The 25680-nt window shown below is 48.1% G+C and overlaps 1 protein-coding gene and 1 pseudogene across 1 annotated transcript; both read right to left on the reverse strand.

The window, feature by feature from the left end:
* Nucleotides 1-616: 616 nt before the first annotated feature.
* Nucleotides 617-1545, reverse strand: LOC124250680 (myeloid cell surface antigen CD33-like; annotated as a pseudogene).
* An 8074-nt stretch (nucleotides 1546-9619) lies between these two features.
* Nucleotides 9620-18171, reverse strand: LOC124250328 (myeloid cell surface antigen CD33-like). Its single transcript, XM_046682133.1, has 6 exons — nucleotides 18138-18171; nucleotides 17693-18070; nucleotides 17204-17485; nucleotides 15543-15639; nucleotides 15175-15256; nucleotides 9620-9760 (listed from the first exon to the last, which is right to left on the reverse strand). The coding sequence occupies exons 1-6, from the start codon at nucleotides 18169-18171 to the stop codon at nucleotides 9620-9622; spliced, it is 1014 nt and encodes a 337-aa protein (XP_046538089.1).
* Between the last annotated feature and the right edge of the window lie 7509 nt (nucleotides 18172-25680).

Consider the following 25680-nt stretch of genomic DNA (forward strand, 5'->3'; position numbering starts at 1 on the left):
CTATGGAGAATGAAGGCTGGCTTGGGGCAAGGATGTGTCCCTGGCATGGGGACAGCACATCCATTGGACATGGAAGAGGCCACGCAAACCCCCTGAGAGCAGGGTCATTGGTGCGGTGAGACCAGTTTGCAAGTTGATGAGCAAGTGGGGGTCTTCCCACCTCTGCTGTCCCCACACCTGGCCTGAGCCTTTCTCCCATCTGTGCTCTGAAACCCAGCTCTGCTCTGAAGGGAGTAGACAGACCCATCCCACTTCCACCACAGCCCCCGGAGAGGAGAGATTGCACCCATCTCTCTGGAACATGCTGATGGTCAGGTTCTGGGGCATATCTGGACAGACAGACATAATTGCTCCATTTTCAGTGGCAGGAAGGTGGGAGTTGACCTTTTCCTCCAAAAACTTTAGAAATAAGAGTAGGTGGGTTTGGGTGTCCTCTTTCCTTCCTCCCCAGAGCCAGCTTGCAGGACCCAGCACCCACTACCCCAGGCCTTGAGTCCCCCTGTCCCTCCCCCACACCCACTGCCCTCAGGGACCTGGCTGGCCTGGCCTGGCACTCACAGGACACATTGAGCTGGATGTTCCTCTCTGTGCTCATCCCAACTCTGGGTAAGGTCACTCAACAGGTGAGGTTGGTGCCGTGGTCCTGGGGCTCTGGGGTGACGGTGAGCTCTGAGGAGCAGGAGTTTTGGGATCCCAGGAGGTGCGGGTGACCCTGATCTATGAGAAGGTGGAGGGCATCCCCCTCTTACAGGCCCATGGCACAGTACAGGTAACATTCTTGGGATGGCCAAATTCTAGGGTTCCCTGGATGTGAACATCAGGTGACTGTATCAGAGCTGAGGAGGGGAGAGACAGAGACCCAGGGCCTGGAGGAGGGGACCCCAAGCGTGACCCTAAGAGCAACCTCTACTTCAGGCCAACCATCTCCTCCCCAGCCAGCCTCAGCATCCTGTCCTGCTGGGTCCTTCTGGGTCCCTCCTAGGATGAAGAGCAGGGGGTCCCCTCCCAGTGCTGTCCTGGGGGCCCTCAGACCCATCCATGTGTCCTCTTCTTGACGCCATTCCTTACCTGTCACATGCACAGAGAGCTGGTTCTCTCTGTAACTATATGTCACAAAAGACCCTCTCTCCACCCTAAAAAAGTATGTCCAAGAGTCACTCCTCCTGGCATCTCTGATGTCCAGGGAGCAGTTGTAGATCTGGGGGTTTCCAAGAAGGTGGAATCGGCCCTGAGTCTCCTCCTGCACTTCACGATCTGGGTTGTCTGTGGCCACAGGCGTTTCCTGGTGTGGACTTGCCCCTTTTCAGAACCAGCAGCCATAAGCTTGGTCAGTGTTACTGTCATTGGCTTGGGGGTGGAAGACAGCGCAGGGCACATGGACGCACAGGCCCTCCTGCACCGTCACAGACCCCTGCACTTGCAGCTGGAATCTCCCATCCTGAGCTTGGGACCCTCTGGGGAAATGACGGTCAGCTCAAGCCCCCTGCCCCACCCACTCCCTCTCCCCTCAACCCACTCACCCGCCCACAGCAGGGGCAGCAACATCTTTGTGGATGAGCCACAGGGTGTCACAGGACTGAGAGGAAGCCCCAGCAGGAAGCCCAGGCTGAGGTCAGAAAGGTGACTGACAGCAGAAGAGGAACTTGAAACCCACATGCTGTTGGAGCTGGTGTGGTCCTTGGAGAATTACAACTCCTACTTTCCAGATGGGGTCCCGATGAGGGTTGCACAGCAAGGAGGACCCGACCCACTGCTTCTGGCTCCTTGTCCGTGGTCTGTCCCTCCCACAGCACTGTCCACTCCGGGAAAGCAGGCACTGCCCTGCCGATCACAGCTTTAGATGCCCCACAGGGCCAGTCCCGCCAGGTGTGGGGCTCAGGAGGGGCCACCAGGGGAAACTTGGGGCGAGAAAAATGGGGAAGTGTCCCTCTACCTCTGTGTGAGGGAGGTGGTGATTAATGAATGAATGAACACAACAACCACATCTCGGGGATCTACTCCTTGCAGGGTAGTAGAGTCAAAGGGGACAATGTGTCAGACTCTGTCTCTGTCTTTGCGAACTTCTCTAACACCTGAGGAGGCAGAGAAAGCCCAGGCCATTCCAGCTCCTGTTGGGACAGTGTTTGATGGTGGAAGTGCAGGCAGGGGCTTGCAGGAGGCCTGGTTGCTCTGTGGGGCTGGAAGGTGAGCTCCCCGGTATAAATGGCAGAGTGGACGGGTGGTGTTAGGATTCTGAGGGAGTCATAAGACGGGAGCTGGAGTATCCAAAGGGAAGTTCCATCGGGGCTGAGATGAGCCCAGGAGCAGGGGAAGGGCTTTCCAGACACCTGTGAGGGGTCCCTTGGTGTCCCATGATCTCCACTCCCACCCCCACGGGATCCTCACAGCAGGGCCAAGGGGGAGCCCCGGGGACAGAAGCCACTTAGCACCTGGGCCTCCCACACTGCTGTCACCCCAGAGCCCACTCTTCTTTGCCTTGCTTCTTTGCTCCCCACTCCTTTCAGGTGAGTCCACTTCCCTTCTCATCTGTCCTGGCTTCATGTCTCAGTCCTTCCAAAGGCCGAGTGACAATCCCACCTTCCTGTCTGTTCCCCAGTGGTCAGTCTGAGTGTGGACACAATGCTGCTCCAGGCACGGGTCAGCAGCCAGGATGGTGAGGCCACAGGGTCCACTGGAGCATGGGCAGCAGGGGCAGGTAGATGGGGACAGCAATGGACAGGGCAGGTGGGTTATGACAGTGAAAATGTCGCCCAAATTGTAGAAAGTAGCCCAGAGTCACAGGACATCCCTGACCTTCATCTCCTGCTGGGACATTGGTTCTAGTTGGTCTGAGAACCAGGACCCCAGTCTTTCCAGTGAGCCAATGGCCGATGTCTCATTTTGTGTGTCTATTGTGTGAGTGTGTCTGTGGCATGTGTGTCTATGTATATGTGTGTGTTTGTGTCTGTAGTTTGTGTATCTGTGGTGTGTGCGTCTGCATTTTGTTTCTGTGTGTGTGTCTGCGATGCATGTGTGTGTATTTCTTTGGTCTGTGTGTATGTCTGTATGTGTCTGTGTCTGTAGTTTTTGTGTGGCTGTCTGAGGTGTGTGTCTGTGTGTATATTTGAAGTGTTTATGTGTCTGTGTGTATATATGTGTGTCTATGGTCTTTGTGTGTCTGAGCTGAGTGTATGTGTGTCTGTATAAATGCCTATTGTGTGTGTGCGTATGTGTGCATACTCAAATGTCACTTTCTGAGTGGTAATGGCCATGGACAACATATTGAACAGTAGGATCCATCCCATATTCCCTATATAACCTTTCCTGTTTCATTTATCTCCAGACTCCTTATCACCAGTCAATATAATAAGCATATAATCTACTTAATTATTCTTTGCCAGTCTCTCCCACCATTAAAATATAAGCTTCACAAAGGATTTTGTATATCTTCCATTTCCTGCTGAATCCACTTTGCATAGAAGAATGCTTGGCGTAGATTAGGTGATCAGTAAATATTTGCTTTATGAATTGCAAGGAAATTTGGGATAAGCAAGCTGAAATGACTGACTGTCTCCATGGAAAACTATGCATTCTTTAGAGCACATCCTTCCAGAGTTATCTGATTCTAGCATTTTATTGCCTTTGAAGTATTTTGCAATGCTGTAATTTGTGGATAATTAATAGCAATGCAAATGGTTCATGACCACAGACATGCACATTCTGTCTGCTGTGGGGCCACTTGAATCTCCCCACCTAGCCAGTTTCACATGCATTCGCAAATTCAATTCAACATCCCTTTACTCCGTATACATTTGTGCTTCCTCCATTTCTGTCTGGTTCTCCCATTTTGAGTTTAATAAAATGGGGAATTTCCATTCAATGGATATAAATTTCAGTCATGCAAGAGGAAAAAGTTCTAGAGCTCTGCTGCACAACACAGTGTCTATGGTTAATGACACTCTACACTTAAAAGTTACTGGAGAATGTAGGTCCCATATTATGTGTTTTTATATCACAATAAGAAAATCTTTAACACGCGTTAATTTTATATCTGTATGAGCCATGATGTTACCTTTTAAAAAAATTACCCTTTGATAGAATAAATGAACAAATTTGTGTGTACTTGTGCTTCTGAGCACGTGTTGGCTTTTTGGTTTGCAGTGTGTTCTAGGCACTAGATACAGGTCTCTGTGGGTCAAATAAGGAGGACCATGTAACACCTGGGCTCAACTTAAAGGCTTTTGGCTATTTCCATTTTAGCAAGTGGGAGCCACTGGAGAGTTAGAAGCAGAAAAGGGACACCATTGGGTTTTTAGAATTTACTCTGGCTTCTCTGTGTAGAACAGACTGGAGTTGGGCAGAGAGCAGGTGAGACGACGAGTCTCCTTAACTGTGTACTTAAGTTCCAAATATAGAAAGTGAGTCCTTAGAGACAAGAATGTGCGTCTCTCACAGGCACTGTAGACTTGCTTTGCACACAGTAATGATAACTTACATAGCAGGTGATGGATATGTGCCCAATGACAGGCTTCCCAAGTCTACATCAGGTAAATACACAAGTAGCAGGCTCTTGCATAATGCATTGCTTTAATTTTGGTAAAGAAACTTATGTGTATGTATCTTTCCTCTCCCTCCATCTCCTCACTCACAACCACAGAGAACAGTTTGGGAGCCCGGAAGTGAGAGGTGAACAAGTTCGTTAGTTTGTTTCTCTGTGTAGGGGCAGGGCCCGCTCAGCAAAGTGCTTCCCTGATGTGCAGGGGTGCGTTGGGGATGCGGAGAGAGGTTTGGGAGACAATGATCATGGTGTCCCCATGTATGCCCTTTCCTTTAGAGCTCCCATATGCAGGATCTTCCCCTTTCCAGAGGGGTAATGGGGCTCAAGATTTTCTCATCCCTCCTTTTCTGAGGCCCCAACCTTACCACAAAAAACAGGAGTGAGGTCAGAGCCCTGAAGAATGCAGGCTTTGGAGGTGATGAGCTGGCGAGCAATGTTCTGGTGTTGGGAAACTGAGATATGGAGTTACCTGGGGAGGACTCTGATTGCCTGATGTAGCAGATCCTGGAGAGGCCACAGGGGAGGAGAAAGCCAGCTCCCAGTGGGGACACCTGAGCAGGGTCAGGACTGACAGAGGGACACACGTTAGGGGAATTTCAGGAGGGCGTGAAGTTCCTGTTTCCAGCTGTATTAGGACGCAGACTTCCTGCCGCTTCATGACTCTGGGGCTCAGGACAGCCTGGGCTAGTAACTGCAGGAAGTGTCTGGTCAGATATAGGGTGGGAGCCCTGGAGAGGCTGAGACCAACTAGTGAGAGACCAGAAGGCTCCAGACAGAAATGTGAGAAAACGTGGAAAAAGGAAAAATCTGTCCCAGACTGAAAGTGAAAATCAACTCGGATGGAGAAAGACAGAAAGCATTCCTGCAGTTGTTCAGGCTGGATAGGGGGACAGCTACAAAATTAAAAGGAATGCTTATTTCTCTTAAGGCCTTCCAACAGCTGTACAATAACATAGTGAGCCCCTAAGTGAGGAATTAATGTTTTCTAATCAATGATGCCCTCGGACTGGCTTTGTTATTCCATCCAGTTACTGGAGACACTCCTGGGAAAACAGTCCTCACCTCAGGACAGCAGTCCATCCCTCAATCTAAAGATGGCGGCACACACTGGAAGGTCCTGCATACCCCTGACCAGCGTCATTGACCTAGGAAGTGACCGGATCCTTCCCCAAGCTCCTCCCACTCTGCATGGGTGGCTGGTGAATGGTTGGCTTCAACCACCAGGTGGCACTGTGACCGCTGGGGAGACGCAGGCTGCGGGGAGCTGGTGCTGTCCGTGGTGCTGAAACAGGGACTTGCTTGAGCTTAGGTAGCTCCCAGCTCTGCAAATGGGCCTGAGAAGTGGCTTATGGTCCCAGTTTGGGGCCAGGAGGGCAAAGAAGTGGGGATGGATGGAACCAGGGGAGGAGCAGACAATCAGGAGTGGGTGGTGCTGGTCTCCTCTCTCTGTTCCTTCTCCCACCTCCCCTGTCTCCTCTCACGCATTGTGCCTCCTGTGGACCATGTGTATCTGACCCCTGGCTCAGCCTCTTGGCAAGGGGATGTTCTTGCTCAGGTCCTCTGTTTATCAACATCTGTACTGCTACTTTAAATAGCTTGCTTCATGCCAGCTTCACCAAAACAAAATAAACAAGAACTATGAGAGTGAGGAGGCTAGTCTTCACATCTGACCAAGGAGAATACTGAGTGTCAGAGTCAGGAGTATCAGACACTGTGCCTCGATCCCTTTCTTCCATCCTGTCCACCTGCCCCAGCGCCTCTGGGCAGGAGAGGATAGTGTCAGGTCTGAGGGGAAGGTAACTGCCTCCTGGACACTTATTTCTGGCTCCAATGGATCCCCCTCGCTGGTGGTGTAGGACTCAACTGATATAGTCAGAGGGCTTATCCTTCCATCCAGGAGAGGGATGAGCCTGCCTGGCTGCCTCCTTTTCTCAGCCAGGATTTGGGAAACGGTGAGTCTGAGTGTCCTGACTCCGTTGGGTGGGGGACCGAGATGCCCTGCTTGTATTGTTCCTCCAGTCCTGGGGTCCTAAATCAGCTCACCACCTTCTTACCACCTTCCAGAATTCTCCTTTGGTTATGTCTTGCACCATTTACAGGATTTACAGTTGTGAATAGAGGGGAAAAGCAGGGGACAATGGGTCGATGCCATCTGGTCTGGATTGTAGGTCTGTGAATTTTTAATATTTTCAATACATGGGTTGAAAGACATGACTCACCCTGATATTGTCATAAACAGAAGTCTGACCCACCTCTCCTTTCTGGATGTAGGGCAGGAGGAAGTTAGGCATCAGGCATGTGTTACACCACATCAGAATCTCCGTATTGTTTATATGTGTCTTTTTATGAATTTATGTCATAAGGTTTTCTCTCTGTGACAGGTTGAATGTTGTTAGCGAATTTTGGGCTCTTTTTGTTGCAACTGATTTTTATTAAAATTAAATATTAGGTTTTTCTGGGAGGAAGAATATGAGCTCTTGCTTCCCTTTACCTTTACAACCAAGACATATATTTCTCAGCTCATTTTGAAGGATAAGAAGGTGTTAGCCAGATGATAACATGGTGATGGGCCTTCCTGGAGGAACGACGTGGATGCACAAAGACAGTGAGGAATTCATCAAAATACATATACTTAGTGAAAGACTTGAGGGATTTATGGGTTACCTATGGCAACGGAGAAGTAGGCAGGGTGAGATAAAGAACCACCTAGAATAGATATCAGAAAACTATAGTCCACGGGTTGCCCGCCTTTGTATATAAAATTTTTTATTTTATTTTATTTTTAAATTTTTATTGAGTTTATGATAGTTTACAACCTTGCGAAATTTCAGTTGTACATTATTGTTTGTCAATCCTGTTGTAGGTGCACCCCTTCACCCTTTGTGCCCACCCCCCACCCCACCTTTCCGCTGGTAGCCACTAAATCTGTTCTCTTTGTCCACATGCTCAACTTCCACATGTGAGTGGAGTCATACAGAGATTGTCCTTTTCTATCTGGCTCATTTCGCTTAGCATAATATCCTCAAGGTCCATCCGTGTTGTTATAAATGGGACGATTTTATTCTTTTTTATGGCTGAGTAGTATTCCATTATATATATATATATATACACACCATATCTTCTTTATCCAATCGTCAGTTGGTGGGCACTTAGGTTGCTTCTACGTCTTGGCTATTGTAAATAATGCTGCAATGAACATAGGGGTGCATGGGACTTTTGGAATTGCTGACTTCAAGCTCTTTGGGTAGATACCCAGTAGTGGGATGGCTGGATCATATGGTAGTTCTATTTTTAATTTTTTTAGGAATCTCCATACTGTTTTCCATAGTGGCTGCACCAGTTTGCATTCTCACCAGCAGTGTATGAGGGTTCCTTTTTCTTCACAACCTCTCCAACATTTGTTACTATTTGCTTTGGTTATTTTTGCCATTCTAATGGGTGTAAGGTGATATCTTAGTGTAGTTTTGATTTGCGTTTCCCTGATGATCAGTGATGATGAACATCTTTTCATGTGCCTATTGGCCATCCATATATCTTCTTTAGAGAAATGTTTGTTCATGTCTCCTGCCCATTTTTTGATCGGGTTGTTTGATTTTTTGTTGTTGAGTGGTGTGAGTTCTTTATATATTATGGAGATTAACCCTTTGTTGTATATATGACTTGCAAATATTTTTCCCAATTGGTGGGTTGTTTCTTGTTTCAATCCTGCTTTCCCTTGCCTTGAAGAAGCTCTTGAGTCGATGAAGTCTCATTTGTTTATTCTTTCTATTTTTTCCCTTCTCTGAGAAGACCTGGTATCTGAAAAGATCCTTTTAATACTGATGTCAAAGTGTACTGCCTATATTTTCTTCTAGAAGCTTTATGGTTTCAGGTCTTACCTTTAGGTCTTTGATCCATTTTGAGTTTATTTTTGTGAATGGTGAAAAAGAATGGTCAATTTTCATTCTTTTACATGTGACTGTCCAGTTTTCCCAGCACCATTTGTTGAAAAGACTTTCTTTTCTCGATTGTATGCCCTCAGCTCCGTTGTTGAAGATTAGCTGTCCATGGATGTGTGGTTTTATTTCTGGTCTTTTAATTCTGTTCCATTGATCTATGCACCTGTTTTTGTATCCATACCATGTTGTTTTGATTAGTGTAGCTTTGTAGTATGTTTTGAAGTCAGGGATTGAGGTGCCTCCAGCTTTGTTCTTTGTATATAAAATTTTGTTGGAACAAAGTCATGTTAATTTATTTGTGGTCTTCTGTGACTGCTCTTGTGCTAAAGCATGGAGTTGAATAGCTGTGATAGAGACCACACAGCTTGTAAAACCCAAAATGTTTGCTACCAGATCCTTTTTAAAGATGTTTCCTGACCCTGACTTAGAATGTCAAAATGAGAAGCTTGTAAATTATTCTTTTGAGCTGAGGAGATAGGTAAGTATTTTAATTACAGTCATCTGTGAGTTTTAGGAAATTTTCTGAACACTAATATCTGATTTTTCTCATTGTAGGACTAGTAGGAGGCAGGGAGGATAGAAAGGGAAGATTCAGGAGTGGAGAGAGGTGATGCTGGAGATCAAGTCAGGGAAGGGATCCACGGGAGGGCTTTGAGTAGAGAGTGAACTGACATGTGGCTGATGTGGTGTTTGGGACAGAGCACACCCGACCTCTGGTTGAAATGTCACTATGGACTTTCTGTTCAAGGGAGAAGGGACCAGTATGCACCCAACTCTCACAATGTTCCAGGACTTCTGCTGGGTGTTTCCCATATGTACTTTTATTTAATCCTCACAGCAACCAAGAGAGGTAGGACTTACATCCATTTCACAAAGCAGCAAAGCTAGACGTGGAAGGGTAGGGTGGCTTCCCTGATGTTTTCCTCTTAATAAATAAGAGAGCATGGATTAGATCCCAGGTCTCTCTGATTGCAAAGCCTGAAGTAGTTTCAGGATAGCAGGAGACTAACATACAATAGTTTATAAACCTATTGCCTATGGGGATGTTAAGTTTCCAAGAACCTGAATTTGGACCCCACTTCCTGTAGGGGATATGGATGCTCTGGCTGAGCCTGATGCTCCCATTGGTTCCTCACTGGGTCCTTTAGGTGCCCTCCTGAAGATTCACCCTGTGAAAGCTGGAGGAGGCATAATGCGGCTCCTCCTCCATCTCCAAGGCAGAGGAGGTCCCTGCGGAGCACGTGGGGTCAGCAGGGCTGTCTGACTTGGGCTCCTGCTGGTGACCCTGTGTGGAGAGGAAAAAAGGTGGTCAGAGCACAGGAATGGGGGCGGGGCAGGGAGAAGAGAGAGAGGGTCAGTGAAGTGAATTTGATTCTGACACAACATTTATTCATTTTTCCTTCCTTTTATCAAACATTTCTTAAATCCCATTAATATAATTATCCAACAAGTATAGCACTTATTGGTTGCTTTCCTATTCTTCTGAACACTCACACAGATTCACGTGGAAAATATTATTATTATACAGAGCAAGAAGCTAAGTCTCAGAGGGGCTAGGTACTTCCCAAGGTCACACAGATACTGATCATGGTCTCGCTGAGTTCTCCTATGCACCGGGCACTGGATACACAAGAAGGTGTTTATGAAAATCTACTCCTCCTATGTGTCTCTCCTTCACTCTCTACTATCACACTCACAACTCTTCTGACTCCAGAGGTGTGGGGTTTTATTCCCCACAGCAAGGAATGCTCTGTGACACCAGTTGGCTGTCCTACAGTTGAAAATCTGAGGCTATAAAAAGATAGCATCATATCCCACTGGCTAAGGGCTCAGTCCTACAGGACTGCCTCCCCCAGCACTTCAGAGACCAGCCACAAGTCCATGTTGTCATCTGGGCTCCTGACCAACTGGCTATAAATTGAAGGTTCCACAGCCCCCTTCTTGGGTTCAATTAATTTGCTAGAGTGGCTCAGAGAGTTAGGGAAAACAGTTTACCTACTGTGTACCAGCTTATTATAAAAGGATATGATAAAGAGCAGAGATGAACAGCCAGAGGAAGACATGCATAGGGCAAGGTACAAGGTACATGGAGTTCCCATGTCTTTTCTGGGAGCACCACCCTCCCAGCACTTCCATGTGTTCACGAACTTGGAAGCTCCTTGAACTCCACACTTTTGGGATTTTCATGGAGGCTTCTCCACAAAGGCAAGATCAGTCATTAACTACTTTTCCAGTACCTCTCCAGTGACTGGAAATGGAGTCTGGGATGAAAATCTCTATCCAGGATCTCGCCAAGAGTCACCTCATTGCAACAAAAGACAGTGCTGTCACTCAGGAAATTCCAGGGGATGTAGGAGGACGACCATTTTCTGCTGCAGAATCATTGCTCAGCTCTAGATTGACTGCGACATTTCTCAAGTGTCTTTCCATTTCCTCTCCTCCAATTCTCTCATACACTCAGTCCAATCAGGACATCTGCCTCCTCCAGGCCACCAGATCTGCTTTTGTTAGGATCAGCTGTCACACCACTTAGAGAAATTTAAATGGTTATTTCTCAGACCCTAGAATACTGGACTTCTTAACATTTGGAACAAATGAGCACTCTCTCCTCCTTGAAGCTCTGTCTCCTCTTGGACACCAGGGCCCAACCCTACATGGTCATTTATTCTTTCTAAGTGGTCTTCTTGCTATTTTCACCTTATGTCCTTGACTCTAAATGCTGGTGGTTCCCAGGACTCTGTCTGTGGACCCCTTCTCTTCTTTGTGGTTCCATCCACTATCAGACCTTGATGCAGAGGACTCCAAAACCTCTGTGTCTCCCACCTGGACCCCTCTACTGGGCTCCAAACTTTTGCCAACTACTTTTCATCTTCACTCGGAAGTCTCAGAGGTACCTCAAACTTATAGTAACAAGATCAACATTTTATCATCTCTTGAAAATATACTCCTCCTGCAGAGTTGGAAATTTCAGGAATTGACAACTCAATTCTTTAAGTTGCTCAAGGCAGCCACATTGGAGTCATCTTTGGTATCTATGGACATTAATCGACATCTATGGCTATCTATGTACATCTATGGATGTCAATGGATTTTGACATCTATGAACATCTATGACATGTATGAAGTCATCTCTGACATCTATGGAGATATATAATGTCTATGGGCAAGTATGACTTCTATAAAGTCATCTTTGACATCTAGGAACATCTATGAATATCTCAGATATCTGTGGATTCACGTTTGACATCATGGCCATCTAGAGCATCTATGGGCATCTCTGACCTCTATGAAGATCTATGGACTCATCTTTGACATCGATGGGGTAGAGGCAGTGAGCTCTCTTTGATCACATGTACTCTACCATCCCATTAAGAAATCCTGTTGGCACCTCCTTCAAAATGTGTCCAGAATCTGAGTCCTTCACACCAGATTCATCATTGTTACCCTGGACTAAGTCTGTTTTATAGACTGAATTGCATTCCCTCATCTTCAATGTTGAAGCTCTAACCCCAGTGTGACTCTATGTAGAGATAGGGCCTTTAAAAAGGTAATTAATTATAAAAGAGGACATTTGGGTAAGGCCTAAAATGACTTATATCCTTATAAGAAGAAGAAGAGACATTAGGAATGTGGGTGCACAGAGAAAAGACCATGTGAGCCCATAGCAAGAAGGTGGCCATCTGCAAGCCAAGGAGAGTTTTCAGGAGAAACCAACCCTGCTGGTACCTTGATCTTGTATTCCAACCTTCAGAACTGTAAGAAAATAAATCTCTGAAGTTTAAGCAACCCAGTCTAGGATATTTTGTTGTGGCGACCCCAGCAAACTAATACAGTCTGCATCATCTCTTCCCTAGATTATCTGAGTGTCTTCCTTATTTATTCTCCTGTCTTTTACTCTATCTTGCTACAGAGCTTCTCAACACAGCACCCAGAGTGATCTCATTAAAATAAGTGCCGGGTCATTTCTGTGAAATAATAGAATATATATATATGCAAGCCACCAGTTCCTGTTTTAATGTTTCGTCTTTGACTCTGGTTCCTGACAGAGAGCTCCGAAATCCCTTGGAATTTCCTGGGTGACAGGAGTGCCTTTTGTTCTAAGGAAGTGACTCTGAATGACCCGTGGATGGGGGTTGGTCACCAGAAAGACCAAGCCATGATTAGAAGCTTGAAAGTTACAGCCCCATCACTTATCCTCCACAAAGAGGAGAGAGGTTGGAGATGGAGTTAATATTCTCTCACGTCTACATGGTGAAGCCTCCATAAAAATCCCAATAGTGTGAGATTCAGGGAGCTTCCAGGTTGGTGAACACGTGGAGGTGCTGACAGAGTACCTCTCCCAGAGAAGGCATGAAAGCTCCTTTCCCCTTCTCATATAACATGCCTTATGCATCTCTTCATCTGGCTGTTCATCGAAATCCATTCTCATATCCTTTTACAATAGGCTGATACACAGAAAGTAAACTGCTTTCTTGAAATCTCTGAGCCACTCTAGCAAACTGAATGAACCTAAGGAGAGGTCGCAGGAACCTGCAATTTACAGCCAGTTGATCAGAAGCACAGGTGACGACCTGGACTTGTGATTGACATCTGAAGTGGGGGTGAAGGGCAATCTTGTGGCATTGAGCTCTTAACCTGTGGAATCTGATGGTGTATCCTAGTAGACAGTGTCACAATTGACTTAAATTGTATGACGATCAGCTGATGGCACTGAGATTTGCTTGGTGTGGGGAAAACCTCCACTCGCAGGGTGTCAGAAATGAAATGTTTTGTGTGAGTACTAACAGAGGCACACACAGAAATTGTCAATCTTCTCAAAATACGTAAGTGATTATGGTGAACTGCAGAACCCTGTGGTATTTGCAACCTCCATACCTCTCCATCCTCATTCCCTCCCCAACCCCATATAGCTCTGCTTTAGGAACGCTGTGTTACCTGCTATGTCTCCAATACACTAGGGATGCCCCAACTTCAGAGCCCTAGCACTTGCTGTTCTGTCTGTTTAGAGCCCTCAGTGATCCTCTCTCAGGGCTCACATCACACTCCTTCACCTCCCGCAGGTGTTTTCTCAAAGGCTCCAGACCCAGACCATCCCTCCCCATTCGCTCATTTCATTTCCCTCCGGAGCACTTATTTCCTGTAAATTTTCACTACTTCCTTGTTCATCATTTACATCCCATCCACAATAAATGTAAGTCCTTAACAGCAGGTACATTTTGCATTTGTAAATTGTGAATTTTTCAAAGTACAGGTATTGCTGCATCCCACAAAACAATCGACAAGTGGGAGATCGTTGCTGAATGAGTAGATGAGTGCTCAGGTGATTTTGACCATGTGCTCAAAAATCCCGTAGCTGTGTCCACATTAGTCAGAGTTAAATAAATAGGTAAAGTCAGAGCTCAAAGGATGAGCAGAAGTAGGACAGGTTGGTATAGGCACGTGAGGAAGAGAGGACAGCCGAGCAATGATTCTGAGATGCAAAAATCTTGCTCTGCTGGAGGTGAGCAAGCCCGTGTGGGAGGAGTGAAGCAGTGGAGGTGACTCTAGTTTTCCTGCACCAAATGCCAGACCAAATTGTTTGGACGCTCGTCGTATGGCAGTGTGGAGAAGCAGTGCGTTCATTATGGAGGTAATGCTAATGTGCTGGGGCGGAGAGGTGGGAGGGCTGCAGCTGGATAAAGACTGAGAGGGGAGCTCTGCTCAAAGGCAGTGGCTGTGTTAAGCTGTATTCAACAGAATCACAAACACACTTTGCAGCCTGTAGGACCAGGAAGAGGTGATGAAGAACTGGGGCGGAACAAGACCAAGTCTGTGGTTGGGGGCCAAGGACAAGAGTGCCATTGGTGAGATGGAGAGCCCAGAATAAGTATGTTTTGAGGCACGTTAACCACGAGTTCCTGATTTTTGACATCTAAGGCTTTCTGACCATGGAACTGCCCCTGCTGGGGCTAGCCAATTGCTAAAAATGGTAAAGGGTCCACCCCAAGCTTACCTTTCGTATTGCAAACTTACAAGTCCAAAGCTTTCTCCCCAACCACTTCCTGGATCAAGTCTTACACTCCAGGCTATCCTCCCACCCTAATCACTGCAGGCCAGGTAGCAGACACTAGAGACAGCACCTGCACCCCAGAGTCTGCTGAAGTTATTCAAGCCAGCCAGTCCTAAACCTACTTGTCTTCACCTTGCCTTTCCCATGGAAACCACAATCAAGGTTCCTGCCCACATTTTCTCCTTGCTCCCTATGCCTCCTGACTAACCCTGGTGCTTCCTTGCATGGCCCTGTGTGGTGTGGCATTTCCCCGTCCTCTTGGGAACTGTGAATAATGACTGTCTCTTGATCTGTTGGCCTCACATAGGCAAATACAGTCATGCATTGCTTAACGACTGGGATACATTCTGAGAAATGCATCTTTAGGTGATTCCATCATTGTTTAAACATCCTAGAGTGTACTTACACAAAGCTAGGTGGTATAGCCGACTACACCTCTAGGCTGTATGGTACTAATCTTATGGGACCACCATTGTATGTGTGGTTCATTGTGGACTGAAATATTGTTATGTGGCAGATGACTGTAATAATAAAACTTACATTTTCAAACAAGCAGGAAGGTGATGGACTTTTTTCTGGACAATGCCTAATGGAGCATGACTGTGGGCCACCCAGGGAGATGTGCATTCCAGGATGCCCACGTCACTCACCAGGGAAGATGTTTCAATAGCAGGGTGGATGTCATCCACTCCAACTGCTGTCCTGGCTGCTTTCTTCCTGCAGGTCTTCACTCTGGTGGGAGACAGCAGGGTCTTTGACACAGGTCACTCTTTTGAGGCTGGCATGAGGGACTAAGGCAGGTTGCGGATGGGCTGAGCCCAGGAGCCTTCATAACAAGACTTTTTAACCAGCCACCCTATGTAGCTCCTGGATTTCTGGAACCAGGGCTGGGAACACACTCATGCTTGGTTCAAAGGGTTCCAGCTGGGTTCTCACCATCACTGCACCCCCACCCTTGCTCTGGGCCCACACAACCCTCCTCTTCTCCAACTCTTGGCTCACACCCAACCCAGCTCACATGAAGAAGATGAGGCAGAGGCAGAGAGCGAGCAGAGCGGTGACACCAGCTCCTACAATGGCCCCTTGAATCACTCCTTCCCTGGTCCCCAGTTCCCCTGAGGGCAAGAGAAAATTTAGGTGAACTGCAATCTTTATAAACAGACATGTGTGCCCTCCTCTCCAGCACTTAGAGAGGGGACCACATTCCCTCCCATACAGAGCTCAGCCCCTAGCTTCTCCCACCCATTAGGACCTCAGCCTTCTCCATAACGGCACCGTCTGTGCAACACCTCTTATCCAGCCCTGACATTCGTGTCCAGAAACTTCCATCTCTTCCGAGACCCAGATTCGTCTCCACCCAGGGTCTTTCTGCAAGAAAAGCTCCCAGACCTGGCCACAGCAGGAGAGTGAGGGTCTGGGCCTCAGGGGAATTCAAAATGGAGAAACACACACAGAGCTTTAAAGGATACGGAAGTCTTTGTCCCTCCTTCCTTCCAGGGAGAGTGTCCAAATCTCCTCTGCTCTCTTCCACTGGCCACATCCCTCAAGTCAAAGGTCATCTTTCATGACACCAGAAAGGGGTGGAAGCAGGGAGTTCTCAGAACTTCGGGTCAGACCCTGATACCTCTCCATACACTGCCTCGCCATGCCTCCTGGGAACCCAACACCCAGGGTGAGAGATGTGTCCTTGGGCATCACCTGTCAACAGTTTGATGGGAACCACTGAGAAGGCCCTAATAGGATTCACTGTCCAGTGAGGGGACCAGAAGCCATTACCCATGGGAATAAAGAAGTAGGGCTAGCTGGGTTCCAGAGAGAAATCAGGGGAGGGCTGGGGTTTGACAGTCAAAAAAGGGCACAAAGACCATTTTGGGGCAATGCAATTACTCTGTATGCTACTACAATGGTGGATGCGTGTCATCACACATTTGTCCAAATTCATAGAATGTACAACACCAAGATGGACTTTGAGTGATAATGACGTGTCCATGTAGATTCATTGGTTGTAACAAACGTACCCTTTAGTGGGGGATGTTGATAGTGGGGGGCCGTGCATGTGTGGGAAATTTCAGCGGGTACAAGGGAAACTCTCTAACTTCCTCTCTATTTTGCTGTGAACCTAAAACAGCTCTAAAAAAATAAAGTCAGTAATGAATTCTCCCAAGGCTTTCAGTGACTGGAGGAAGATAAAGAGCACATTTCTGATGGGGAAGGAGGAAGTTGCAAGTCTTCTTGGCAAGACTGGAGTTGGAAGATATTGAGGAAGGAACCCTGACGGGCATTTCTCAAGTCCAACCACAGTTCCCAACCCCAGCCCTGATCTGAGCTCTGACAGCCCAGCTCTGACCCAACGTGGCAGAGACCCCACCCCAGTCAAGGTCCCATGGGAGGGGGCTCCTTCCTACCTGGGCCATCCCTCAGGCAGGCACACATCTCTGGGTTCTCTGGAGGACTTAAGATGAGAAGAGGGTGTTTCCCCCTCCAGTGGGAGGGTGGGATGAAAGAAGTGTAGGCGTCCTCTCAACCCCCAGAAGCCACAGAAATGCAGGAGGGACAGGATTTGCATCCTTTCAGGTCCCCTAATTAGCCAGGCCCCAAAGATAAAAGAACAAGTTTTGCCAGTCTTGCCTTCCTGCCCCCCACACTCTCAGGGACCAGGAGACCTGGCCCAGCACTCACAGGTGACGTTGAGCTGGATGGTCCTCTCCATAGTCACACCAGCTGCAGGGAACTGCACCTGACAGGTGAGGTTGGTGCCAAGGTCGTGGGGCCTTGGGGTGAGGGTGAGCACTGAGGAAAGGTGGGTCCTGGGTCCCAGGGAGGTGAGGGCAGCTGATGTCCAGGATAAGATGGGGGGTGTACCCTGCTCACAGGCCCAGGGCACAGAACAGGTCAGGTTGCTGGGGCGGCCAGACTCCAGAGTCCCCGGGATGAGGATGTGGGGCGTGTAGGTCAGGGCTGGTAAGAAGAGGGGAGGCACGGGGATCAGCAGTGAGAGTTTGAGGTGCAGTCCTGAGAGAAGCTTCAGGCAGTGGCCCAGCTCCTCTCTTTGAGCCCTGAACACACTGCATCCCCATCTCCTCCCCGAAGACGGCTTGCATCCCATCCCTCCGCTGGGACCCCTGTGTCTGTCCCCTGTGGTGATTCCTGGGACCTGCTTCTTTCCTGTCACAGACACAGAGAGATGGATAGATTTGTAATTCCCTTTTTCCTTTCCTCTCTCCACCCTGAAAAAATATCTACCATTGTCCCTCCTCTTGGCGTCTCTGATGTCCAGAGAGCAGTTGTAGGTCCGGGGGTCCCCGAGGAGGTGGAATTGGCCCTGGGTGTCCTCTTGCACCTTACGAACTGGGTTGTTTGTGGCCACAGGAGCATCCTGCTGTACATTTGCCCCTTCCTGGAACCAGTAGCCATGAGCTGGGGCAGAGTTATTCCACTTGTCCTGGGGGTAGGAGAAGGAGCAGGGCACGGAGACACACAGGCCCTCCTGCACCGTCACGGATTCCTGCACTTCCAACTGGTAGTTTTCATGCTGAGCCAGGGTCCCTGAGGGGAAGCAAGGGTCAGAGTCAGCCCCCTCCCCACCTGCCCCCTCTCCCTTCAGTCCACTCACCAGCCCAAAGCAGAGGCAGCAGCAGTGGCAGCATCTCTGAGATGCAAGGTCTGGACATCAGTCCTGGGTCTGAAAGGAGAAGAAGGCAATTGGAGGCAGCACTGCTGGGAGACGTACAGGAAGCTCAGGAGGAGCCAGTGACCTTGGCCATTCCCAGAAGAGGAAGTGCAGGCTCGAGCTTGTCCCCTATTTTGCAGAGCAGGCAGACACCTCATGACCCAGACAACCCAAGACCCACCCAGAGAGGAGCAGACCCTATATCCTGTCCCAATGTGGGGGTTTCCTCCTGCCCCAGAGCCTGGACCAGGATCTCTGAGGACATCTGAGGATGAGACACGGTGACTCTAGGGGCCTCCCATCTGGGATGCTTTTCTGAGCACTGTGGTCTACACCAAGGAGCTGGCCACCTCTTGCCTGATCTTGGAGGGTCTGGTCTCATCTAGAGCTCAGGTGGTTGGTCCTGCCTGGTGTAGGATTCTTTAGGGTCTCTGTGAGTGTCTGGGACAGAGGAAAGAAAGAGTTTCCAGGTGACATGAAGGCAGCAGCCAATCATTCAATCATTCATTCATTCATTCATTCCCCAAACACTTAGTGAGCATCTTGGTGTTAGGATGGTTGGAGATAAGAAGGGAGATGACCCACCTGGTCCATGCCCCGGAGATGCTCCCCACCTGGTGGTGTCACTCCCTCCCTAGACACTCTGTCTTCTTGGGCTTTACAGCTACAGCCCCTGGTGAGTTTCCTGTGTGTGCCAGTAGGATATTGAGTATTTTCTAAAATGTGAGTATGGGATTTTATTTTTTCACTTCTAGTATGCTGATTCATGAAGTTACAGTGGCATCTACAAAACAAAAAACATGTAGCATCTTCATGTAAAACAAAAATGAGAGCACATGTTCTAGGAGCCAGTGCAGAGGAAACTCCTTTTCCCTGAATGTGGCCGTTCAGTGATTTGTGGACTGGAGTGAATTCTTTTTAGATCTTCATCATACAGATGAGCACTTCCTGTCATATAAACATCTTCTCACGATTACTTGTGGCTCACAAGACAAAATGTTTCCAAGACCTTGAGTGGAAGATAGATACAGCTACAATTAAAATTTTAGGTTCAGCTCTTGTGGTTTGCATCTCACTCTGTATCATGTGCGTCTGGGAAATTCTTGACACCTGTGACATAAATACATTTGCCACCATCTGTTTGTAAAAACCTTTCAAATACAGTAGTAAGTAGATAACTGTTCCTTCAAACTTACTGACAGAGAGAGATTTTGCACTTTGATTTGATATGTAAGGAATTGAGTCTCCAGTAAGTCAAATAATACTAGTTCTAGGTTATCAAAAAAGCAGTAATGTGGCACATAATGGAAACCCCAATACAACTGGTTTCACAGTCAAGAAAGTTATACCACGTTCATGGACTGGAAGGGTCAGTGAGTTCTCACTGTTTTTCTTTAAGGAACCTTATAATTTACATAAAATAAAATGTACCCACTTGAAATTTACATTTATGGATTTTGACACACATATACAGCCAGATTATGACCCCACAATCAGGAGATAGACGTTTCCATTACCCCAAAAAAGACAACCCACACGTATGTGCAGCTCATCGTCCCCGCGTCCACCCCTGGTAACCACTGATAAACTCTCTATCTTGGTGAATTAACTTTATCTATTTGAGAATTTCCTAGAAATGTACTCATTTGTGTTTAGATACTCTCACTCAAGATACTATTTTTGAAATAGATCAAGTTGCATGGTTCTTTAGTTCATAGCGTCTGATTACTAAGTAGTATTCCATTACGTGGATATCCTGTAATCTTTTATTTATTCACTTATCGACAGACATTTGAGATTTTCACCAGCCTGTCCCTCGTGCCCCACATTCCACCCCAGGAAAGCAAGCACTACCTGGCCAATTACACCTTCTAGATGCCCCATTGGCTGAGTCCCACCAGGTATGGGGCTCAGAACGAGGCTGCAGGGGAACCTTGAGGTGAGAAAGATGGCGTAGAGTGTCCCCAGCACCGGGTGAAAGAAGTGATGATTAGTCAATGAATGAACACAACTGCATCTCAAGCATCTACTCCTTTCAGGGGAGTGGAGTCAAAGGGGACAATTGGATAGACTTTCTCTCTGTCCTTGAGAACGTCTCTAACACCTGAGGAGGCAGAGCAACCCCAGGCCCTTCCAGCTCCTGTTGGGACAGTGTGGGATGGTGGAAGTGCAGGCAGGGGCTTGTAGGAAGCTTATTGCTCTGTGCAGCCAGAAGGTGAGCTCCCAGGTGTAAATGGCCACAGTGAACGGGATCAGGCTTCCAAGGGGGCATGAGGTGTCCCCACACATGGTCCTGGGGCTTCCTGACCTGATCACAGCCCCCTGCTCCAGGCACCCCTGGTGCAGACTGCACAGGCCAGGCCTGACAACAAGGCATTTGGAGCAAGATGACAGCACAGCATGAGTTTAGGGAAACCCTGGCTTTGGAGGTAGGAGGTCTGGTCTTTTTCCCCTCCAAGCCTCAGTTTCCTCATTGGTCACATGGAGGGATCCCAATCCTTGGTCCTTGTCTGTGGGAGAATCCAATACGAGGACAGAAGTGGGCATTTTCTGCAGATGCAGCTGTGGCCATCCTGAAGGTCAAGGGTCTGGCCCTGCCCATTCCTCAGTGGTTGTTCTGAGTCCCACCCTCACTAAGAAGCAACTGGTGGTCAAGATTTCCCTGTGGCTTCCTCATCTGAGGCCTCCAGTGAAGGTGTCAGGGGTATGGGTTCTGCTGCTGAATGGACCTGGGCTTGAGACTGGCTCCCTAACACTTGCTGTGCTGCCTTGGGAAGGGACTTAACCACTCTGTGCACAGCCAGGTGTCTATGCTCACATGGCATTATGGGCTGAATTGTGCTCCCCCTCAAAATTCATATGTTGAAGCCCTAACCCCCAATACCCCTGAATGGGACTGTCTGTCTGATAGGGCCTTTAAATGCGTAATTAAGTTAAATGAGGTCATTATGGTGGGCCCTAATCCAATGGAACTGGTGCCCTTATAAGAAGAGGAGATTAGGACATGCACAGAGGGAAGACCAAGTGAAGACACAGGGAGGGGAATGTGGCTGTGTGCAAGACAAGGAGAGAGGTCTCAGAAGGAGCTGGTCCTGCCGAGACTTTGGCCTCAGACTTCCAGCCTCTAGAGCTGTGAGAAAGTGCATTTCTCTTATTGAAGCCACCCCATCAGTGGTATTTTGTTATTGCAGCATGATCAGACTAATACGTGGGGTCACCAAGAAGGTTCAACATGTTCATACTAGTAAAGTGCTCCGAGCAGCCTGGTCTGACTCACCATGGACACAGACCACACAGTGGCCAGTGGCCAGTCTTCAGGATGGGGCCACTGTGAGGATGGGAGGGGAAAAGGAAAGAGAAAGTTTTGGTAACTGGCAGAAGCTCTGCTGCTCCTCTGTGCACCAGCTCTGGACTCTGCAGGGCTCTTAATTCACCCCCACCACACTTCCTATCCTCTCCCCAGGACAGGACAGGCTCCACAGGCCTCTGCTGGTGCTGGTCCCTTTGCTGGCTGAGCCTGTTGCTGTTCCTGCTCCCTGGGCACCTGTCTCCCATCTGTTGAGCAGAGTGTCCTGGGGGGCTGGGCTAGATGAGGCCCATCCTGGAGGAGCAACAGCTGGGGCCGGTAGGGAGCACAGAGACACATTCACAGCCTGGTGTGGTCAGGGATGACCCAGCATGGAGGACAGACAGGGCCATGGGAGACAGAGGAGGGAGTGAAGAAGTTCTTTGGGGGCGGGTGGGAGAGGTGTTCTGGGAGTGGAAGAGGAGCACGGTTGTCTGGGAGGTAAGTTCATACCTCCAGAGAGCAGGACCAGAGCCAAAGGCGTGGTGTGAGTAGACGGGGAGTCCCCTGAAGCTCTGGCAGCAGCCCCTGGCCAGTTCCTTTGCCTCAGTCAGTTCTTTGACCTCTCAGATTCAGGGTCCAAGGAAATTCGAGTCTGGACTCCTTCAACACATCTCCTCCTCCTCCTCTTTTGGGGAAGTGGATGGTAACTGGGCCAGCCGATAAGCTCTGCAGCTAACGCTGCTCCTTGCAGTCACTTGCAGGGGACCCTGGTTCCCTCCTGCCCATGTCCCTTCATCCACATACAAGTTTCCAGGAGGGCATCTCAGGAGCTCCCTCAGGGAGCCTGGGGTCTGGGCAGGGGCTGGAGTATCTAAATGGATGTTTCATCGGGGCTGGAACGAGCCCAGGAGCAGGGGAAGGACATTTCAGACACCTCTTAGGGGCTCCCTGTGTTTCCCATAACTTCCACTCACACCCCCATGGGATCCTCAGAGCAGGATCAAGGGGGAGCTTCAGGGACAGAAGGCACTTAGCACCTGGGCCTCCCACACTGGCTGTGACCCCAGAGCCCACTCCTCTTTGCCGCCTACTTATTCACTCCTCACTCCTCACAGGTGAGTTCATTTCCTTTCTCACCTGTCCTGGCTTCATGGCTCAGTCTTTCCAAAGACTGGAGAAAGATAACCACACCTCCATGACCTTTCCCTAGTGGTCAGCCTAAGTGTGGACACAACTGCTGCTCCGAACACAGGCCAGTAGCCAGGGTTGTGAGGTCATGGGGTCCACTGGACCATGGGCAGCAAGGACAGGTGAATGGGGATGTCAGTGGACAGGCGAGGTGGGTTTGAGAATGAAAAGATTTTGCAAATGGTAGGAAGTATCCCAGAGACACAGGGCATCCCTGGCCTTTCTCTCCTGCTGGGACATTGGCTCTAGGTGGCTTGAGAACCAGGGCCCCAGTCTTCCCAGGGAGCCAAAGGTTGACGCCTCATTTTGTGTGGCTGTGATGTGAGTGTGTCTGTGGCTTTTGTGTATCTGTGGTATGTGGGTCTGTGTAGATGCATGTGTTTGTGTCTGTAGTCTCTTATGTGTATGTCTGTGGTGTGTGAATGTGTTTCTTTGGTCTGTGTATATAGGTGTGTGCCTGTGTTTGCGGTTCCTGTGTGTGCGTCTGAAGTGGGTGCATCTGTGTATATATTTGAAGTCTATATGTGTCTGTGTGTGTATCTATATGTGTGCCTGTGGTCTCTGTGCGTGCTTGTCTGACCTGTGTGTGTGCGTCTCTTAGGTGCTTACTGCATGTGTGCATATGTGTACATACTCAAATATCAGTTTCTCGACGGCAATGTTCATGGTCAAAAGATCAAAGAGTATAGTTTATCGCATATTCTCTATGTGTCTTTCTTGTTTTGATTTTCTCCAAAACTCCTATGACCAGCCAATGTAATACTAAATCTACTTAATTATTCTTTGCTGTCTCTACCACCATTAAAATGTAAGCTTCACAAAGGATCTTATACCTCTTCCATTTCCTGCTGAATCCACTCTGCCTGGAAGGATGTTTGGCATACATCAGATAACCAATAAACATTTCCTTTAAGAATTGTAAGGAAATTTAGAATAATCAAGATGAGATTATTGGCTGTTTCCAATGGAAAACGGTGCCGTCTTTAGAGCACACCCTTCCGGAGTTATCTGATTCTAGTATTTTATTGCCTTTGAACTATTTTACACTGCTATAATTTGTAGATAATTAATAGTGCAAATAGTTCATGTGCACAGACATGCACATTCTGTCCACTGGGGGGCCACTTGAATCGCTCCAACAAGCCAGTTTCTCATGCATTCACAAATTCATTTCAACATCATTTTACTCCACATAAATTTGTGCTTCGTCCATTTATGCCTGGATCTCCAATTAATGAGTTAAATAAAATGGAGAATTGGTGTTCGATGGGTATAAATTTCAGTTATCCAATAGGAAAAAGTTCTAGAGATCTGCTGTACGATGTATCGCCTATAGTTAACAATACTGTACAATTAAAACTTGATGAAGAGGGTAGATTTCATGTTACGTGTTTCTTTACCATAATAAAAAATCTTTAACACATACTCATCATATGTATACATGAGTCATAATTTTATCTTTTTAAAATAAATTATCCTTTGATAGAACAAATGAACAAATTTGTCCCTGTGTCTTTCCCTTCCTTTCAGACTCCTATATGCAGGAACTTCTCCTGTCCCAAGGAAGAAAGGAGCTCAAGTTTTTCTCATCCTTCCTTTTCTAGAGGACCCCAACCCTGCCTGGGAAAAAGGAGTGAGGTCAGAGTCCTGTAGAATGCTGCCTCTGGGAGTGACCAGCTGATCAACGCTGTTCTCGTGTTTGGGGGACTCCGATGAGGGGTTTCTTGGGGAGGTGCAGTAGACCCTTGGGAGATCAAATGGTGTAGTAGATTCTATAGAGACCACAGGGGAGGAGGAAGCCAGCCCCCAGTGGGCACTCCTGAGCAGGGTGAGGACCCACAGAGGGGCACACATAGGGGAATGTTGGGAGGGCATGCTGTTCCTCTTTCCAGCCCTGTCACAAGCCAGACTTCCTGCCGCTTCAGGACTCTGGGGCTCAGGACAGCCTGGGATAGTAACTGAAGGAAGTGTCTGGGCAGAGCTGGGGTGGGAGCACTGGACTGGTTCAGACCACCTAGCAAGACACAGAAGGCTCCAGACAGAAATATGAGAGAATGCAGAAAGAGAAAAAACCTGTCTGAGATTGAAAGGGTGAAAATCAGCTCAGATGGGGAAAGATAGAAAACATTCCTGCAGGGATGGGTGGGGATGAGGCTGCATAGGGAAGAGCTACAAAATTAAAAAGAAAGTTTGTTTCTCCCATGGTCTCGCAACAGCTGTAAAATGCCATAAGGGCCCTCTTTTTGAGTGATTAATGCTTTCTTCCCAATGGTGCCATGAGACTCACTTTGTTAATTCCATCTAATTACTGGGAACACCCCTGGCTAAACCATCCTCACCTCGGGACAGGACTCAATCCTTAGTTAACACCTGTAGGGGATGAAGAACTCAAGTCTGAGGATGGCAGCATACCCTGGAAGATCCCCGACACTTCTGACCAGCATCATTGACATATGTTGTCACCAGACCCTTCCCAAGGCTCCTTCCACTCTGCACTGGGGGCTGGTAAGTGGTAGCCCCCGGGGGCGGGGGTGGGGTTCCATCCACCAAGTGACACTCAGGTCTCTGGAGAGATTCAAACGGTTGGGGCGGGGGGGGGGGGGGGGGGGGGGTGGTCCGTCTGGGTTAGGTAGGCGAAGCTGGTGCTGTCCTTGGTCCTGAAATAGGGTCACGGTAAGAATCCAGGTACATCCCAGCTCTACAGAAGAGCAGGAACTGAGGCTCAGGGTCTTATTTTGGGGCCAGGAGGCCAAAGAGGTGGGGATGGGTGGAGCCAGGGGAGGAGCAGACAATCAGGAGTTGGCGGTGTTCGTCTCCTCTCTCTACTCCTTCTCCCACCTCCCCTGTGTCCTCTCAGGCATTGTCTCGCTTGCGGACAGCGTCAGTCTGCCACACCCAGCTGAGCAGGGGCAAGGTGACGTTCTTGCTAAGGGTATCTGTTTATTGGCCTTTGCACTTCTCCTTTATTTATTTATTTATTTATTTATTTATTTATTTATTTATTTATTT

The sequence above is a fragment of the Equus quagga genome, chromosome 13 (genome assembly GCF_021613505.1).
Source record: "Equus quagga isolate Etosha38 chromosome 13, UCLA_HA_Equagga_1.0, whole genome shotgun sequence".
Classification (NCBI taxonomy): Eukaryota; Metazoa; Chordata; class Mammalia; order Perissodactyla; family Equidae; genus Equus; species Equus quagga.

Coding starts and splice junctions, on each gene's coding strand:
- LOC124250328 (XM_046682133.1), bottom strand. CDS start 18,171: ATGCTGCCACTGCTGCTGCCTCTGCTTTGGGCTG. Junction 18,071..18,137: donor GCTGCCTCTGCTTTGGGCTG/GTGAGTGGACTG, acceptor GCTTCCCCTCAG/GGACCCTGGCTCAGCATGAA. Junction 9,761..15,174: donor CTATTGAAACATCTTCCCTG/GTGAGTGACGTG, acceptor CTCTCCACACAG/GGTCACCAGCAGGAGCCCAA.